The sequence below is a fragment of the Eptesicus fuscus genome, chromosome 2, assembly GCF_027574615.1.
Source record: "Eptesicus fuscus isolate TK198812 chromosome 2, DD_ASM_mEF_20220401, whole genome shotgun sequence".
Lineage (NCBI taxonomy): Eukaryota > Metazoa > Chordata > Mammalia > Chiroptera > Vespertilionidae > Eptesicus > Eptesicus fuscus.
The window spans coordinates 113,849,825-113,863,548 of NC_072474.1; the positions used below are offsets into that span (position 1 = coordinate 113,849,825).

The 13,724-nt window shown below is 50.0% G+C and overlaps 1 protein-coding gene across 1 annotated transcript in view; it reads right to left on the minus strand.

The window, feature by feature from the left end:
• The window catches only part of STX18 (syntaxin 18), an 84,751-nt gene extending 71,406 nt beyond the window's left edge, over positions 1-13,345 (minus strand). Inside the window, exon 1 of the mRNA XM_008150883.3 lies at positions 13,053-13,345. Coding sequence (XP_008149105.2) covers positions 13,053-13,220 — 168 coding nt within the window. The 5' untranslated portion in view covers positions 13,221-13,345. The remainder of the gene's footprint in view (positions 1-13,052) is intronic.
• Between the last annotated feature and the right edge of the window lie 379 nt (positions 13,346-13,724).

Below are 13,724 nucleotides of genomic sequence, written 5' to 3' on the forward strand. Positions count from 1 at the left end.
CTAGGTGCCTTCTTTACTCAGAGGTACTCAACAAGTGTAAGCTGGCATGTAGTTGCCATTTAATGAGAACCTATATTGTACAAGACAAATGCTAGCAGCTTTACATACAGTATGGCATTCAATCCCCACACCCCTAAAGCTAGTGTGGCAGACCTGTGCCTTCAGGAGTGAGGCCCTCATTCCCCTCAGCTCCCAGGAGAACTGCCTGCTGATGGCCCACAGCAGAAGGAAGCTGCCTGACCCCCCCACCCCCCGGCCCCGGGCATGGCCCTGCCCTGGGGGGAGCCCACATCCAATGGCCAGCCAGTGCGGTGGCGGTGAAGGCCTCGCCCCTGCCTCCCTGGGCAATTCTGAAAAGTCACCTCAGCCGAAGTTCTCCAGTTCTCCGTAGGGTGACTGCTGGATGAACAAATAAACAAAAAAACAAAACAGTGCCCCAAAGACGAAAAAGACTTACACTTTTTTGTATGGCTGTGTGTTGGGTCTTCTTCCTTATCATAATTTCACTAACTAAAACCACAACATTTTCCCCTTTTCCCCAAAAGCGTACCTCAATACTACATTATTAAAATACATTAACTATTAAAATACAGAAAAACAAATAAATCTGTAGAAGATAATTGTTGATTTTTTTTAAAGTTTGGTTTGGCGGCAACTGTATCCCCCTATTCAGGGACTTTCAAATGTATATGACTTATGGTCCAAAACATGCTCCTAAAGACAGCAGACGCTCTGACAACACGCCCAGGAGGAACCGGCCAGAGACCTAACCTGTGGAAATGCAAATGAAGTGCAGTCCAAAGTCCTGGGGCAGCACTCACCATGTGCACACCCTGCATTCAGGGAGCCTGGAGGGCCGCAGGCAAGCCGAGGTACACGCACACTGCCCTCATCGCCACTTCATCCTGGGCAGGCCACTTAACCTTCTGAACTTGGTTTCTTCATGAGTAAAGGGACCTAACTTGCAAGGATAGTCAACTCATTTACAAAGCTTTCAGCCGGTGCCAGGTAGAGTAGGTGTTCAACAAGTGGTAGCTATTATTATCATTTATTATTTTTTAGAATGACAGCCAGAAAGCTAAGACATCGATGCAACATTTGTAGGTGATTTTCTTGGATAAGTTAAGAAAACTTGAACTGAAAATCCAGCTGAGTTACAGGAAAATTACTCCCTTTACAGGTTTCACCGCAGTCTTCCTTTAAGGACGGACCCCTCCACTGTGCATTTAATATTTAGATACTGCTTACTCATGAGTTTTCTAATCAAAAGATATTAATTCATTTCCTATTGCATCTCAACAAAAACTTGTCTTTCTAGAGTTTTAATTGTTCTGTTCTGCTTTTCATTTCAAAAGTAATGCAGCCAAATAAATTGGTGACACAGAACAATATACTGTATATTGATGTGGAAAATGTCCATATTACACTGTAAGTAAAAAAGGCAAGAAAAGAAAAAAAGAGGGGCTTTCTAACATCATCATAGAAAAAAAATGCTGTTTTTATTTAATAGGAAAAATGTCTGGGAAGATATACATCAAAATTATAACCGTGGCTATTTCTGGTCAATAATATTTTATGTGAACTTTATTTTCTTCTTTATTCTGTTTAGTGAGCTCTTCCTACTTTTTAAAAAAAAGTGTTTTTATTGATTTTTAGAAAGAGAGGAAGGGAGAGAAGGATAGAGAGATAGAAATGTTGATGAGAGAGAAAAATCATTGATTGGCTGCCTCCTGCACATCCCCTACTGTGAATCGAGCCCGCCACTCAGGCATATGCCTTGACAGGGAATTGAACCCAGGACCTCTTGGTTCATGGGTGGACGCTGAGCTGGGCTGAGCTCTTATGACTTTTATAATCAGATTTCAAAATTAGTTAACCTCAAAAACATGCCCCACTGATAAAAGTCCATTATAAGAATACTAGAGGCCCGGTGCACAGATTCGTGCACTGATGGGGTCCCTCGGCCTGGCCTGCAGGGATCGGGCTGAAACTGGCTCTCCGACATTCCCCGAGGGGTCCCGGATTGCAAGAGGGTGCAGGCAGGCCAAGGGACCCCACCAGTGCACGATGGGGCTGCAGAGGAACCGTGGGAGGGCTCCAGGGTGTGTCCAGCCTATCTTGCCCAGTTCCGATCCGTTGGACCCCAGCATCAAGCTAACTTACTGGTCGGAGGGTCTTCCCCCTGGTGGTCAGTGTGTGTCATAGCAACTGGTTGAATGGTCGAACAAATGGTCGGACACTTAGCATATTAGGCTTTTATTATACAGGATACCAGGGGCCAAGTGCACGAATTCATGCACCTTAAAAGGAACTGTGTGCTGCGAGGCTGCAGTGGGCACAAGGGCGGGTCTCAGCCCTATCCTCCGCGCCCCCGCCCAGCCCCTCCCACTGCGGCCCCCAATTCCCTGTCTGCCTGCAGCCCCGCTCCCACCACTTCCATTCCCACAGGCTGACAGCGCCAGCCCCGTTCACACCCGCTGATGGCACGGAGCAATTGGGGCCGGTGGAGTCAGTGGGTGCGAGTGGCGGCTGCTGCCCCAATCACCCCTCATGAGCAGGGGGAGGTGGAGAAGCCCTCAGGGGCGATCAGGGCCGGCAGCCGCCGCTCGTACCCGCTGACAGCACCGAGTGATCTGGACTGGCGCCAGCTGCGGGTGCGAGCAGGGCCAGCACCGGCAGTGGATGCGAGAGGCAGCTGCCGGCCCCAATCGCCCCTCAGGAGCAGGGGGAGGTAGAGAAGCCCTGAGGGGGCCATCGGGGCCGGAAGCCGCTGCCCGTACCCGCTGATGGCGCCGAGTGATCGGGGCCGGCGCTAGGCACCGACAGCAAGTGTGAGCGCTAGGCGGATGGCAGCACACAGGAGCAAAGAATTTTCAGTAACCACCAGAGGCTTGCCCCGATGACAGCAACCGGCGCCCTGCCTTTGTCTGGTGCCCCTGCTTACCTGCTCCACCATCCCGCCGCGGCTGGTGCCCGCCATGTTCTGCGCTCTGCCTCCTGGAGGTCAGCGCATGTCATAGCGACTGGTTGCTCCGCCGTTCGGTCTATTTGCATATTAGGGTTTTATAAATATAGATAATCACTATTAAATCAAATAATTTGTGGAAACATACTAAATGAGAACTCTGAAAAACAAACTCATTTTTTTCATCTAGGTGAAAAATTCTGAGTACACAGGAACTTGGGGTGGGGAAGGAAGGAAGAATAGCAAAAGGACTAGGTAGTTGTCATTGCAAAAAGCATCTCTATTTATAAAAGCCTATGCGACCAAACGACCGGAACAACCAGTCGGTATGATGTGCACTGACCACCAGGGGGCAGACGCTCAATACAGGAGCTGCCCCCTGGTAGTCAGTGCGCTTCCACAGCAGGAGCACCGCTCAGCTGACCGACCCCGGCCTGGCAACCCACCAGCCTGGTGGCAGCCACTCACTCCCTCAGTGGTCCTACAGGTCCAATCTCCAGAGAATGGGCCAGGCATCGAGGGACCAGCGCCGCCAGCATGATCCTGACAGCACTGCCGGCCTCCTGAAAGTCAGCCTCTGGCACTTTGGCCGCTTCCCCTCCCTAGACGCTGCGCAAAACAGAAATAATATAAAAGTGGCCTCCGGGTGGCTCCCGACAACCAGCATGAACATCAGTGGGATGGATCCAGATCCCGGGCTGGCAAGGGCGTTCCACCGCCCTCCCGGAGGGCCAATTGTATCTGGCCCCAACCCCTTGGGACCCCACCCATGCATGAATTCGTGCACCAGGCCTCTAGTTTAAAAATATATCTGGCACCCTGGTCCTGGATAGCTCACTTGGTTGGAGCATCATCCCATACACCAAAAGGTTGACAGTTCAATTCCTGGTCAGGGTGTGTATAGGAAGCAACTGATTGATGTTTCTCTCTCTCTCTCTCTCTCTCTCTCTCTCTCTCCCCCTCCCTCCCTCCATCCCTCCCTCCGTCCCTCCCTCCCTCTAAGAATCAATAAAAACATCTCCTTGGGGGAGAACACTTGGAAAGGAGAGCACTGAGTCATGGAGCCCCTGTTGAAAGGTCCTTAAGGATTATGGAGCCAAAGCCTCTCATTCAACAAACAAGATGAAAAAATGAACCAAAAACAAAAGGGAGGTTAGGTGAGGTCTCCAAAAACACAGTTACCATATTTTCCAGCGTATAAGACAACTTTTTAACCCAGGAAAATATTCTCAAAAGTTGGGGGTCATCTTATACGCCGGGTGTCGTCTTATAGGGCGGGTGCTGAAACTTCCGAGCTGGACTGGAGAATCTGTGGTCGCCGCATACGGTGGGGGGAGCTCAAAAACGGCCGCACTCCATTCATTTCAATGGAGCCAGACGGAGACCGCAAGTGTCTCCGGTCGGCTCCTTTTTGTGCCGCATACGGTCTCCGTCCGGCTCCACTGAAATGAATGGCGTGCGGCCGGGTGCTGGCCGCATATGGCAGGGATGCGGCCGTGGCCGTTTTTGAGCTCCCCCCCACCGTATGCGGCGACCATATGAAAGCAGCAAGGGCGGCACTGTACAAGTACGGTACAAGAAAATCCACTCACCAGGATTCGTGGAAAGAAGTGACTTAACGCGGTCCCGATGACAAGGTGAGGGGGCGCCTCACCGGGAAGGTGTAAGTGAAGGGCGGAGCAAGCTGCAGGCGTCCGTCCAGGACGCCCGGGGTATGGAAAAAAGAGATAGAGCGGCGCTGTGCCCAGAAAAACCCATTTAAAGATCGCATTCGAGAACAGTGGAATGAATGGATGGTTAGCGGCGAAAAGTCATTCACAAAAGGGGGAAACATGCGTGCTCCACAGTTGGATGTTTTGTGCAAGTTTGTCATAAAAGCCTGGAATGATACTGATGCAGAAACAGTAATCAAGTCTTTCAAGAAGTGTGGCATATCAAATTCATTGGATGGTATGGAGGACGACTACTTGTGGCAAGATGAAGAGGAAGCCGAAGCTGAGACCACACCATCTGATACGGAATTCGATCCATACGATGACTGCCTTACAAATGTATCACAAGATGTCACTGATGTACTTATGATATCAGATGACGAACAGGAGCATTTTGAAGGCTTTTAAAGGGAAACTGTCACGCCAGAAAAACCTGTGAAAATACCGTAGCTTGCAGTTATGATGGGCGTTGCTAACTCGCCAGGGACCTGCCCGGCACTTGCTCTCTCTCTCTATTGTTTGTCATCTTCCTCCTATCATCATCAGTTCCAGTTTGGTTGACAGCTTAGAAAACAAACAGCATGGCAGCTCCCATGGGTTTACTGTCTTATCCTTCCTTTCAGCTTTAGAGGGAATTAGGAAAAGTTTAATCCACTTGCATTGTTTTATGTTTACACGTTTGATGACAAACAGCCTTATGTTTATAAGTGACAGTTTTCCTGCTAAGTACCTGCATGTCATAAGCATTTGAATTAAAATTACCATATTGAAATCAAATCTGATGTTTTTTTAATTTTTATTTGGTGTGCGTTGGAAGAGGGGTAGTCTTATACGGTGAGTATATCCCAAACTCTATATTTTAACTGGAAAAGTTGGGGGTCGTCTTATATGCCCAGTTGTCTTATACACCGGAAAATACGGTACTTAATAGCAAACTCTAAAAGTACTTATAATGAAAACTTATGCTTTTTAATTATTTTCTCACTGTCTCTGAGTCAAGATATGCTGCTGTCACTTGTACTTAGACTAGAAGGCAAACGTTCAGTTTACTGGGGTTTGCACACCATCTGTCTAAAGGTAACCAGGAATTGAACAGTAACGTGCGCACAGCTCAGGGCTCCAGAAGGAAGTCCTGACAAGCAGCCTATGTTCCCCTGGGACAAGTAGGAGCTGGCACACTCCAGGATTTACAGACTTCGAGACCCTGAAAGTTGGGAAGAAAAACGTGCTATTGAGTTTAGAATTACAACTGTGCCACAGCTTTTCCTATCTGCGTGACATGCGTTCATTCAACACGTCTGACTTTCACTCCTCTGTTCACTCCCTCCCTATTAGAGGTTCCCCAGGGGCCTCTTTCTAAGCCAACTTTCAACCTAATATGTCTTAAACACATTAGGTTTTTCATAATACATGCCGTAATTAACCACTGTAGACTTTGCTGACACTTCACCCACCAGAGGGAGCCCATATGGATTTCCATGTAAGAAGAAACCTCAAACATCAAGTGTGTATGAATTCTAGAATATTATTCCTAATCAATCAATATTATAAAATCACACATTATCTTCCCAACCCCAAAAAAGAGAAAAATTAAGTGAGATCAGGTATGTAAAGTCCTAACGGAGTTCCTGACCTACAGCAGAAGCTCAAAAATAAACTGATTTTGCAAAATTTGTATCCTCCTATGAGTCATAGTGCTCAAAGTAAACAAGTAAACTTGTATTCTGACTTCAACACAAGCTGGTGTGAGCTCAGCTGACAGCTGTCCTGACAGATGATTCTACCCTCAGCGTGTTGACAAATCTGGTTCTCCAGCTTGCGAGGCAGAGCCAGACCCTGGACAGGAAGAATTGACAGCGTCACTCCAAGGAGACCGCTTCAGCAGCCCCACCCAAGTATGCGACACGATGAACTGTTGGTGCCTGCCAACTAGAGACCCAGGAAATTGGGAACTCGCTGACCCAGTGCAGATTTCTCTTGGCATGAAGGAGGAAATGGACTGACCATCCCTGAGCACCATGCTGCTACGACATGGGCTGCGATCATTACAACCAGGATGCATTTCCTTCAGGGATTTAGAAAGCGTATTGAGAAGAAGACTCTGCACAAGAGCCTGGCATGCAGAAGGGCCTAGCGCAGTGGTCAGCAAGCTCATTAGTCAACAGAGTGGCAAACCGCGGCTCGCGAACCATATGTGGCTTGAGAGCCGCAGTTTGCCGACCACTGGCCCAGCATGTCTCTGCCCCCATCTGCAGTCCGGGGGAAGGGGGGCTCACATGCCTGTATTTCTCACCAGGTGAAGGGAGGCCCCGCCCAGTGCTGGCTGGGCTTGGGAGGCAGACCTCAGCTCTCCATACGCTCAGCCACTGGCCACACTGGCCAGGCAGGGGCTCACTATTAATACCATGAAAAGTCTCCAGCACCGAGGTCTGCTTACAATCTATACTCGGTTATTACAATCCATAAGAACATAGCATCGTGCAGCTAACAGAGGCCTTGGAGAATGTTAACACAATCGTTTCTAACCTGTGTCCCTGAGCCCTTCGGTTGGCTCCAAAGGGGCTCAAGAAGGGAGCAGGGTGGTAGAGAGCAGGCTGCCTCACCTCCCACACCCTAACCTAGCCTTAACCAAAGCTGCTCCTTATTTCACCTGCAAAAAGGTTTCTGCATTAAAGAGAACAACAAAAAAGATACGATTCTATATGCTCACGTTCTGTTCGAGGCCTGCATCCTAAACCTACGGTTTCCTGATCTACTCCTGTCCTGCTTGGCCCTATCACCTGTCATTCCGGCTTCTCACTGATCTCTGGCACCTGCTGCCTGATGTGGCTTTTTCAAACCCTGCTCTCTTGACTGACATCCTGTTTAAGTAGAACTATACTTAATCCTTGAATAAAGGCTATTTCCAGCTACCCTGGTGGTCCCAGCCCAACCTCTAGGTCCCAAATTTGGCACAGAGGTCAACAAAACGTCTCAGAAGCAAACCAAGGAGGACTGTGGAATCATGCTGAGAGCTGCGGCTGTCACTTATACCTGAGTTGTTATACTATTTACTAGTAGCCCATTTGCAGGAAAATCCTGCAAGCGGCTGTTGCGGCCGCATGCACTGCCGCTGCCGCTGCTGCAGCCTTTGCGGCCACCGCGCCTGCACCTGCTCGCCACTGCCGCCTGCCCCGCTCCGCCCCGTTCCGCCCCGCCCGGGCTTTCTCTCTGGCAGCCACCTTGCTTTCCGCTTTTCCTCCCTCTTCCTTCTAAGTTGTCTTCAGTCTTCACTCCTCCCTCTCTCAGCGTATGCAAATTAACCGCCATCTTTGTTGGGTAATTTGCATACTCGCCCTGATTGGCTGGTGGGTGTGGCTTGGGCATAGCGAAGGTGCGGTCAATTTGCATATTACTATTTTATTAGGTAGGATGTGTCTGCTTCTCCATTAGACTGAGGTAGGAACACATCTTCATAATAGAATACATTTATTTTATTTAATAAAATAAAAGCTACTTTTTATCTAATGTTGACTCCAGGTACTGTGTACTATTAAGGAATGTTAGGATCACTCATTCCTAGAACTGGAAGGAGCCCTGGGCAGACATCAACGAGCTGCAAAAGCAAAGTGACCCTGTGGATTAACACTCCTTCATTCATTCAAGAAATATTTATTGAGCACTGATGTCCTTAGGACCTACGGATTCAGTGCTAAAAAGCACAAAGTCTTTGTTTTCAGGAAGCATATATTCTATAGATAAGTGATAAATAAATGGATACCCGATGTGTTAGATAATGAAGAGAATAAAGCAGAATAAGGTACAGAAAAAGGGAGCTGCTTTATGCAGGGCAGTGGAGGAAGGTCTCATTCAGGCAACATTTGAGCAGAAACCTGAAAATCAAACCATGTTGAATTTGGGAGAAAAATGTTCACGTAGAGGGAACAACAAATGCAAAGGCCTGAGGCAGAACTGTGCCCGGTGGCGTGAGAAAGGCAGAGGCGAGGGGGTGGGAGTAGAGTAAAAAAAAGTGAGAGGAGGTGAGGTCGGAGAAGTAGGGACCAGATCATCTGGCTTCGAATCACTCTGAATTTCAGCCAAGAATTTAAGATAACCAATTCCTAAGAAAATAAAAAATAAACCACATTTAGCTTTCATGAAAGCAACGTATAATAGACAGAACGTTATCAGCACGCCTACTCTGAAAATAGAATTCCCAACAACTCAGGGCCACTATTACCTTATATGTAATCAAAACATCTTTAACAGGGCTCACTGCTGTCTAAGCTCTCAGTCTTACCAATGTGGATCCTGAGGCCCCGAGAGATTACGTGGCCTGCCCTCTCAGTCTTACCAATGTGGAACCTGAGGCCCCGAGAGATTACGTGGCCTGCCCTCTCAGTCTTACCAATGTGGATCCTGAGGCCCCGAGAGATTACGTGGCCTGCCCTCTCAGTCTTACCAATGTGGATCCTGAGGCCCCGAGAGATTACGTGGCCTGCCCTCTCAGTCTTACCAATGTGGAACCTGAGGCCACGAGAGATTACGTGGCCTGCCCTCTCAGTCTTACCAATGTGGAACCTGCGGCCCCGAGAGATTACGTGGCCTGCCCTCTCAGTCTTACCAATGTAGATCCTGAGGCCCCGAGAGATTACGTGGCCTGCCCTCAGTCTTACCAATGTGGAACCTGAGGCCCCGAGAGATTACGTGGCCTGCCCTCAGTCTTACCAATGTGGATCCTGAGGCCCCGAGAGATTACGTGGCCTGCCCTCTCAGTCTTACCAATGTGGAACCCGAGGCCCGAGAGATTGCATGGCCTGCCCACTTAGTGGCTGGCCTTGAGCTACAACACAGGTCTCCTGTGCTTTTCATTGGCCCCTGCTCCCTGGACAGTCTGGCTGCGTAGAGGCGCCTTGGTTTCCCGTGTGGTGCATTCCCGGCCTCTGTAACTTTAAGTCAGTAAGAAAATGAAGAGCTGCCCCATGAGGCACCTCCAGGCACATTCCCACACCCACAGCCTGTCATCACAAGCTCCCCATCCAGTTTTCATTCCCCCTGAGTTGAAGACCACCAGGCAGGGAGGCAAGTCAGGCACCGTGCTAGACACTGTGAAGGCTGTTTTTGTTGGATTTGCCTGCCCAACATCCCTCAGTGCTCCCAGAAGGAGCACTCCCCTCCAAGGTCCTGGTAGGGCAACAGCCATAGTATTCAACCCACCCATTGGAGCAGACACATGACCTGGGCCATTTGAAGAATCTTATTCCTCTGATGCCATAAACCAGAGCTCAGGATCCAACCGGAACCAACCAGAGTCCTTTCCTGGGGTTTTATGGAGAAGAGCTAGAAAAAGAAGCTCCAGCCTGTTTCCCAGCTGTCTGAGCTAAGGCATCTCCATTTTGCTCAGATTAATTTACGTTATTAGATTATTGTCATTTGCAACCAAAAGAATTCACACTTGTGCAGGCACTTGCATACCTTCTCTCATTCCATCTGCATAACAACCTTATATAATTGTTATTACTCTATTTTAGAAGTGAGGAAACAGAGGTTAAGGATATTGCCCAAGTTCATACAGTAAGTAAGAGGCATTCCAATTCATAAAGTAAGTAAGAGGCATCCAATTCAGGTCTTTCTGCTCTAAATACCATTCAGTTTCCAGTTTTGAATTCAGTATTAACTTTAGAAGAAGACTCACTGCCATTCTAAAGCCCCAAAAATGAATTTTTGGTTTAAAATTATAGTGGAAATTAAAGGTAGGAGGATGGCGGTTTGGGGCATAATAAATAGCATTTGAGCACCTGGCTTCTACTTCAGACTCTGTGCCATGAGCTCAGACATTAGGACTCTGGGCAAGTTGTTTCACTGACCTGGGTATTAGTTGTCCCACCATTAAAATTAGAAGCCTGTACAGCACGAACTTAAGACCCTTTTAGTACACGAAGAACATAAAGTGCACGTGGTTCAGCTTCAGGTATACAGGTTCTGTTTCTGCTCTGTGTCAGGTAAGATGTCAAGCAGATTGTAACTGGAATGTCAGGCCCAAGAACAGGCAATGGCTGTCTGGGGCACGACGTTGTGAAGGGTTCCCACGGCCACGGGGAGGAAGAGAGGAACAGCGGTATCCTGGCCACACGTCTGCCATCGCTGACCAAGCGTCTCACCTTGACAGAGGAATGCTGCTGTCTCCACTACTGAGGCTATTAATACCCGCACGGGATTTTCTCTGACTCCTTCATGAACTTTCTTGGTTCCCCTTTGCGAGCAAGGAATGAAAGTACCAAGAAAGCTAAGTGGTTTAGGGAAGATAGCTTGACACCAATGACGAAAATAGTCTAAACAGCCGACGTGGAGTTGAGGTAGGGAGTGAAGAGGAACAATAAGAATCGGTATAGCTCTTTATGATACATGTGGTCTCCTAAGAGCCTAAAGATTTGATTACCCGTGAAAGTATTATCATGCCCCTTTTATAGAAAGGGAAAACGAGGCTCAGGTAACAGGACTTGTCCACTTCTAAGTGGCAGGACCCAGTTTCAAATATAAGTCTTCTCAATCCAAGTCCTAGTCCTCTCTCCACTCCCAGGGTCCCCATTAGTCCCAGGAAGTTAAACTAATCAAGCTCATCATTGTTTGCAGCTGTTCAGACATAAGTTTCTCCCTTATAAAGCAAAATTTGAAATATCATTACCAATTTGTTTGTAATCGAATGGGTCGACATGCACTGAGTACATATGAAGCGAGCACAGTCACCTATCTCCACACCTTCGTGTGTAACGCTTCTCAGCCTGCGGAGCCCTCTTCACCCCGTCGGCCCTGGAACCAACTATTCCTCTTCCAAGGCTTGTTTCAGGAATCACTGCCTCTATACAGCCGTTCCTGGCGCTCAGTGAACACATTTCCTCTGTGCCCTACACATCTGCTAGGCTTGATGGCACTTGTGTGGTTAATATGTTTGTTTCTCCCACCAGTTCTTTTAAATTGTGCTATCAACCCATCAGGAAACATCTGGTCAACCTCTGCCCCCTGCCAATGCTTGAACATCCCCTGCAAACCGCCACTCGTTAATTCATGCATACATATATTCACTGAAAAAACATGAGTGTCTGCAAAGTACCAGGTATTGGACTGTGCCAGTGATGGTGAACCTATGACACGCGTGTCAGCACTGACACGCGTAGCCATTTCTGATGACACGCAGCCGCTAAGGTGGCCGCATGCCGAGGGTGAAACATTTGCTGCTCCTGAGGATGAAACATTTGCGAAAAAAAGTTTTTTCCTCAAAGTGACACGCTACCCGAGTTATGCTCAGTTTTTTTGGCGAAGTTTGACACACCAAGCTCAAAAGGTTGCCCATCACTGGACTGTGCCAAACAGAAGTGGATTTACCATGAAGTTAGTGAAACGTAAGCTTCACTTGCACCTCCCAAAGCTCTGAACCGTCTTTTGGAATTTTACATTTCTTAGAGTCCAGACAGAGCTGTGTATGTGTGGGGCTACACAAAAGCAACATCCCCCTGGTGCCAAGGACACAAGGGTGACCAAGGCCAGCACCCCTTACAGAGTGTCCTCTCCCCCTGCAGAGTTTCGTGGGGAAGACCGACAACCATCTGATCATTTTTATCTTCACTCGATACTAACCATACACTAAGCAACGCCGGCCCCGTGGGGCCCTGGGATCCTGAGGCCAGGCCCACCCTGTCCTCGCCTTGCGGGGGGGGGGGGGGGGGGGTAAGGTCCCTGCTCTCCTGGACGAAAGCCTGCTGCGTCCAGGGCACAGAAAGCAGTTTCGATGGCTGCACCGTGGAGTGTTTGTGAAAGATGACCCTCCACCAGCCTCCAGACGAACTGATCCCTAGAGGAGCCCTAATCGACTGCAGGAGGCCAGGGGAAGGGAGAGGTCAGCGGACCGTGATCTTTGACCTCAACGCGCGGGGGGGCGGGTGGGGCTGCGGGGCAAGGGAGGGAGGAGCACGAAACGAGAACGCGCTGGAGGCGAGTGCACTGTGGTCAGTGCAGCCCCAGGAAAGCGGGGGCCGCGGGGAAGTTTCCCGGCGTTCAGGGCTGCGGTGACAGCGAGCTCACCCTCCCTCAGAGCGGCCCCTGAACTTGGCGAACTGAGATTCCCGAGCGTCTCTCCCCCTTTCTCCCCCCCCCGCCCCGCCCGAGAAATGTGCTCCCCAATACACGTCCCCATCCTTCGAATCGAGGCTGTTCCCTTCCCGACACAGCTGTCGGCTCCCTGGGGTAAACCCTCCTGTCCCCCTTCCGGACCCCTTTTCTCCAGGCGCTTCTGTCACACACGCTCGTGGGACAGGGTCTGGTCTGGGGTCCGGGGTCCGCGTCGCCGGCCGGAGCCCGAGCCCACCTCCTGCCCGCCGTTTCCATAGCAACCAGCTCACCACTTCGCGCGCCCGGCTGGAGAAGTCGCCCTTGGGCCGGGGGCTGCGGCGGAACAACTCGTCGCGGCTGCCATCGACCCCGCCGCCCACCGCCACTCCCAGCGCTTTGTTCCGAGTCTTCACGGTCTTGACGCTGGCCCGGAACAGGAGTGTGATGTCTACCGCCATCACGCCCCGCACTTACAGCCCCGCACCCGGCTGGCCCACGTCAGCAGCCGGCGACCACTGCGCGAACCGGGCCGCTGGAGGACTGGTCCGTCGCTGCACGCCTCCGCCCGCCAACGGCGACGCGAGCACCAAGGTTCCGGCCTCCGCGACGCGAGCAGATAGGTTCCGGCCTCTGCCTGCCGGCGACCGCGGGCGCGAGGCGGGTTCCCGCGGCGCCCCGAATCCCGAGACGCGCACACCCGCGCCCTCTTTCCCCCCAATACAGCTTTCTTTTGCCTATAGAGAAAGAGAGAAAGTGAGAACGAAATGACAAAGCTCTGCCAATGATTCTGCATTGCATAAATGGGCCTTTGTGTAATGGAGACACTAGTGAGTCTTTGCCTTTGAAGGTAAGGCTGGGGCAGAGCAGAAGAGAGGTAAAGAGCTCTGCGTAATATATTGACCGGGAGTGAATTAGGGTAAGGGGGGGCCAGAACCCAGGAAGGAGCCCAGGTCTTAGGGAAG